This window comes from Cyprinodon tularosa, unplaced genomic scaffold (genome assembly GCF_016077235.1).
Source record: "Cyprinodon tularosa strain WSP-4 unplaced genomic scaffold, ASM1607723v1 ctg530, whole genome shotgun sequence".
Taxonomy (NCBI): Eukaryota; Metazoa; Chordata; class Actinopteri; order Cyprinodontiformes; family Cyprinodontidae; genus Cyprinodon; species Cyprinodon tularosa.
In genome coordinates, this window is record NW_024039264.1 from 428,154 (window position 1) to 434,685 (window position 6,532).

A 6,532-nucleotide genomic window follows, 5' to 3' on the forward strand; every position below is an offset into this window, starting at 1 on the left:
AGGTTGAAGTGGAATCTAAAAACCAGGCTGTTCGCTGAATATTTATCAGCCAGCAGTGGAAACCGGCATCCTCCTCCCAGGGGGGATCAGTTGGCAGTGGCCCCTGGGACGACACAAACCAAACTTGTAGCGTCTGCTGGTGAGGCGCCGACCTGTCCTGTGTTACTGAGTAGCAGCTCAGTAACACAAAGTGGGATCTTTGTGCTGTGACCCTCATTCTTCTGTTTTCCAGGTAAACACCCAGTGAGTGCGGCGGCTCCGATGCACTGGGTCACACTCATCCGTGTCACGGACTGATTTACTGATACTAAAACGTGGTGAAATCATTTTAGCCACTTTGCTGCAAATGTCTGTTTGACAGCTTCTGTTTGCACATGCTCATTGCATTACATGATGCTCATTGGCTTGTTGCTTTTTATTTTGCAAGCTTTCCGCAGGCTTTTTCTGGCAATCATATCAATAAAAACTAACATAAAATCACTCAGACAAACCTGCCAGGAAGGATAGTGTTCTTACATTTCTAGGTTATGGTAAAAAACCTAAAAATGTAAACTTACAACATTTTGTTCAGGTAAAAATAAAACATATATTTTAACATCATATAAGTTGTATTTCACATTTAAAAAAAAAGCTTTATTCAGACAGAAAGTTAGACATTAATATATATATATTTGTTTATTAGCACATTTGGTGAATCTTGAAATATTTAATCTTTTTTCTCCTCAGCTTTAATTTACTGTTAATATACAAACATTCCTGCATTCAAACTGGAACCTATTCCTACAAAACTGGAATCACTGTGTTATTTCTTTCCCTGATTCTCCAGAGAACATTTGTAGTTCCAAAAGTTCCTACAGAGATTAGCTATGGTGAGGATTGTTCAAAAATTTCCATCTGCTTCAGTTATTTCAAAATCCTTTTTTTTTCTTCTTCTTTTTTTTAATGCTGTTAAGATCATTGTCCTGTTTAAAATCTTAACTTTGGCAGGATCTGAGTCCTCCATGGACCCCAAAGCATCCAGGTAGACTGAAGGGATATTAGGCTTGATAAAGCACAGTAGACCTACAACCTTCGCAATAAATCTCCAACAGGGTGGATACCCCCAGTTTCCCTCCACAGGCGGAGTCTAGTTCCTTTTTCCTCTTATCCAGGCTAAGACGCTGGTTCTGGATGAGTTTGACACAGAGAAGTTGAGCCTTTAGTCCATATCCTGAAAGACATCTGTGTGTAATGATTCCATTACTGTAACTAAAATCAGCTGCAGTCCTCACTGTGAAACTCCTCTAAACTCTTGAACACACTTTGTCTCAAAGGAATCTCATGGATGCATTTCTTCCAGCTGCCTCTGCGCTTCTTTTCTATCTCAACTTCACTCAACTTCTCATTGATATACTTTGATACATTGGGCTGATTTCTCTCACCAACAAGCAATATATTTAAATTATATTAAATTGTATTAATTTTAAAATTAAAATAAACAAATATACTTTCAGTTTACCTCTTATGCACTTATCAATATACTAAGTTAAGTTTAGGCTACTTTTAGACAGCTTATGCGTTAAGCATACTACAAGTCTTAGTATATATGCCCCATACCTATAGTACAGGGTACCTTTAGTAACTTTACTAAAACTATGTAAGGTTTAAAATTCATATTCACGTATAAAAAAGTCTACAGGTGATTTAGATGTGTGCACATTAGTATGACCAGAGGTTCTAGCCTATTAGAAAGTACACTCTCATAAAATATAAGTAGACTTGGGTGTCTTTAATGAGTAAATGATAGTATACATGAAAAAATACCTAAGGTGTACTTTAAAGTTAACTTAAATGTCCCAATTTTCTCCTAATTAGTATATATTTTAGTAAACCTCTGGTCTACTAGCATCAATAAACTTGGTAAACTTGGGGTATATACTTTTGTATATGTGAATATGAACTTGAGCTATACCTAGTTTTGGTAAGGGTTAGATAAGACCTTTGGTCGATAAAGCTCCTTGTCCTTCAAACTCTGACTTAAAATCAGACAAATACTTTCTTTGTTTATTCAGAATTAAGAACTAAGATTATCATAATATTTACTTTTTTGTCGTTAAACAATTAATCAATGTCCATATAGACGTCCAATTTGTGGCCAAGTTTTAATGCCTTTCCCTTTAATTTAGGAAGTGACCCAGTCCCTACTGTGTGAAAAAGACCATTGCAGTACTTCATAGTGACCACCTTTTCCATCTAAATGTAACCTCAAAAAAATAAAAAATAAAAAAAAAAAGGTTTAGAAACATTAAAGAATTAAAAGGAAACGTTCAAATTTGGGTGATTTCAGAGCTTTAAAGCAAGCAAACAACACCCTATAGACAAAAGCAAAATTTCCCATCCATCTTTGTTTGAAAGAGTTTTGAATATTGCTTTTGGGCCCATACTTACATTTATTTCACTTTGATTTGCTCCCTCTCTGTTTTTTAAGTTTAATTTTATTTGAAATGCAGGAATAGATGTATATTAACAAACTGTATAAAGTAATTGATAAAAAAAAAAAAAAAAAAACAGGCTGAAATTGTGTCTTAAGTGCAACAAGGTTATAAAGTCGTTGTCAAATTAGGGGGTTTCATTCCGGAGTAGATTTCATTTTTATGCAGAGAATAACAAAAAATAAAAATATTTTGCCCTGTTGAAGGATTTTAGTTCACTGAATTCATATAGGAACACCTGTATATCTAGATATGGTAACGATGTGGATATTTTTATGTAACATGGGCTTTTCTGGCTAACCATTGTTTTTTGGCTCACTTCCTGTTTGCATTTCTTCTTCTTGTGTTGCAGTATGATCTATTCCTTGGTTACCTCATAACAACTGCTTTCTTAGCATCCTGGGACGAGTGCTGACGCCTCTAGACACGTTGGATATTGCGGACCATGACGGTTTAGGAGCGATAGTAGAACATAATAAAGGGAACTTATATTTTTTCTGTTTTTTTTTTTTTTCGTGGAGCCAAACAAACTCAGCTGGACCCGAAGCTTCTTTTCAGAATTGCCCAGACCCAAACGACATCACATCTTTGACTGTATAGGAAGAACTTTGAACTAAATCTGTTGTTTACAGTTTGCTCTCAGCAGGACCCGAGTTATTCACTGCCTGGCTACGTTTGTAATACACACACATATAAAAACATATTTATATACATATATATACAAAGACACATCCTCCTCTGCTGTGCCGCCAAGTTTGCTGCACACCGGCGCCAGCGGTAGCCTGGAGGACATACGGCACAGTAGCGTTTGCACAGTTTGTCTCAGGCACAGCACAATGAAGCACTGTCCAGACCAGTCGTCCTTCTCACCTCACCCACCGTAGCTTCTTCAGAGACCCCAGAGAAGGACACAGGAACAGCAAGCCAACGGATCACACTGTTCAGAGAAAGAGGAGCGAGCTTGGGGAGGATTGAGGCATTGGATTAAATGGTTCTGTATGCCTCCCCTCCACAGGAGAACACAAACACAGTCCTGGAACTGTGGGATTTTCTTTTAAAACTTTGCATTAATGGCTTTTGTGACGTGTGCATTTTGGTGTATTCTTTAATCAAAAGGCATTTCTGTTTTGTTGACAGAGAAAGTTATTCTACTTGGCAAATGCCCCCTTAGTGTTGTCTTAGTGTTGTTCTTTTGTGGGAAAACTTCAAATAAAAGAAAAAATGGGATCCTGTGGAAGATTTTGTTTTAGAGAAACACATGCTCTTTGCACAAATGGTTAACTTGCTCTTGCACAATCCTGGCAATATCTGCTTCAGACAGTAGAGATGTTTTATTATATTCTGGCTTCGCAGGTGAAGGTCTTCCAACATGTAAAGTGCGCGGCCTTGTCTGAACACAGGGACAAAATGTGAATCTTTTCTAGCTCTCTTGGACCAAAATGTTGTATTTAATCATTTAAATATATTAATTCATTGGTATTCATGATATGCTGATGGCCTAAACATTCTTTTTCCAAACTGACTTAAAAAAAATAAGAATAATATAAAATCAGCTTCAGCAAATGTTTCAGGGTTTATGGGACGTTTTTAGGATTCCTCTGATAAACTGTCAGATAGTCATTCAAATAACTTAAAGCAGCTGGAACCTGAATCAGCGAGAAAAGGTGTTTGATGCTGGATCTCCATGTAGCTCAGCCTTCAAGCCACCAGGCCGCTCTTCAGATCTTCGCCCACCATCTTTCACCTGCCAGGTGCTTCTATGTGGTAGCGGCGCAGGAGGGAATGGCCCCCTTCTTCTTTTCTCATCTTATAACTTGAGCATTTTCTATCTACTGTGTATGTATGTGACCAGAAAGGTTGAATTTAGATATTGTTTATGAAATAAAGTATTTTAAAATCTAATGTTTTCAGGCTGTTTTTTTACATTAAGCATTTGATTTGATCCAAGTAGACATTTTACCATTTTACATCCAGAAACTTTAGTCAGTTTCATGGGTTTTTAAGAAAAAAATCTGAATGTCTTCACAAAAAACCTGTCAAACAAACCACAATTTTGTTAGTTAAGAGTTCAGCGACTTTTGTTTAATTTAATTTTAGCATATGTGTGACTGTTGTGTGAAGGTCTCAGAGGTGTTAGAGAACACTGGTGAACAAAAAGCTTCATAAGGACCCCGAAACATGGATGACAGCTCAAGGAGAAAGATGAAGGTTCCTTCCAAAAACCTCAAATGGTGTCTCGTTGTTCCAGTTTCTTCATCTTTGGCGGGGTCAACAGTAAGAACCCTATCAAGGTAGTAATCGACTCCAGACTGCTGTGTTTAATCAGGGCAGTCTTCAGTCTACAGAAATCATTAAGTGATAGGAACACATAAATGATCATTTGTGAAATTACAAAACTAGCAACAAAAAAACTTACACTCATGCATGGTGTGAGGGATTGCCTTCGAGTCAATGAGTCGATGCAATCAGATGGTTTGTTTAGATAGAAAACTTTTACTCAATTTGACTGTATATCTGGTTTAATTGTCTGTTGAAATTGAATTGAAACACTAAAACCCAAAACGTGAAGTTGTGTACATTATCGTGTCACACAGAGTAAACAGGAATAAATAATGTATTTTTGCAAACCACCATGAGTGGGGCTGTGCCTATCCAGTGGCAAGAACGTCTGGACATCCTAATGCTAAATGAATTTGTGCTAGAAAGCTTCTTGCCTTCTCTTTCAAGTTCTCTTGCTGATAGAAGTGTTATGGCGAACGCAGATGCAGAGGTGTCAAGTAACAAAGTACAGATACTTAAGTACACTTTTTAGGTATCTATACTCCACTGCTTATTTTTCTTCCTACTTCTGACTTCTACTCATTACATTTTCACACAAGTACCTGTACTTTCTATTCCTTGCATTTTTAAAACAAACGTTACTCGTTACTCTTGGCTTTAGTTGAATGTTTATAAATATTTATTTCATGTCATGTGCTCCATCCAATGCAGATCATTGGCTCCATCCACATCTAGTGAAAACTAGTGTAAATGAATAAGTCATAGAACACAAACACTCATTGGTTAGTTAAAGGAAATCATCAGAAGCAAGCAGGTGTTCTTAAAACTGCAAACGTTAATTGTCAATGCCGTGCTACAATGTTGGATTTAGCAAAAGATGTTGAAATGTCTGAAAGGTCGGACACAGGCGAGAGCGTATCAGGAGATGGAGACCAACAAGACCTCCCTCATCCTTGGCCCTATCTCAAAGAATTTTTTGCAATAGTCGAAAAATTTAGCTTTCAGTTCATATAGTGGTATCTGGCTGTTTTATTTAAAGGTTACTTTATACTTTTATACTTCAAGTAGTTTTTGGAGCACATACTTTTTCACTTTTACTTGAGTGAAGAGGTCAAGTTGATACTTCAACTTTGGTAACTACCGTACTGTATTTTCACGACCATAGGGCGCACCGTACTAAAGTCTCAGTTATGTGTGCCATTAGTGTATTTAAAGCTACAGTGTGTAATTTTCAGCGACATCTAACGTCCAGACTGCAGACCGGACTATAGGGCGCGGGTTTTATATACAGGTACATATCCTCTACTAAGTTTAAATACCTCTACTGTGTATTTAAAAATAGAACGGGAGCAAAACTGAGTATGATTGTGCTTTATTCATGTATTTATTACAAAGTATTAATCAAACCCATCAAAGTCATCATCCTCTGTTTCTGAATTAAACAGCTGCGCTAAATCAGACATGCCAATTTCCCCTTCTTCGCTGTCAGAGTCATTTTCCGTGCCGGGCTGCTCCTCAGAAATAATGCCGGCTTTTGCGAAAGCTTGAACAACAGAGCCAGCAGACACGTTAGTCCAAGCATCTACAATCCATCCGCAAACTGAGGCGTAACTTGCCTTTGTGAAACTGTGGTCTCCGTCGGTCGTCCATCTCTTCCGCTGCTCGCAGCCTTACTTTGAACGGCCGGTTCACACCGATGTTGAGCGGTTGAAGTTCCCATTTCAGACCTCCCGGAATAACAGCGAGCACAGCGTTCATTTGTTTCACCATATTTTTTACAT

The 6,532-nt window shown here is 37.6% G+C and overlaps 1 protein-coding gene across 4 annotated transcripts in view; it reads left to right on the forward strand.

Moving 5' to 3' along the window:
• The window catches only part of cnih3 (cornichon family AMPA receptor auxiliary protein 3), a 135,894-nt gene extending 131,521 nt beyond the window's left edge, over nt 1-4,373 (forward strand). For all 4 annotated transcript variants that reach the window (XR_005282405.1, XM_038304310.1, XM_038304308.1 and 1 more), the window contains one exon: nt 2,824-4,373. Coding sequence is in view for 1 of the 4 variants with exons in the window: in XM_038304309.1 (XP_038160237.1) it covers nt 2,824-2,851 (28 nt within the window). In the remaining 3 variants the exon portion in view is untranslated. The remainder of the gene's footprint in view (nt 1-2,823) is intronic.
• The last annotated feature ends 2,159 nt before the right edge of the window (nt 4,374-6,532 follow it).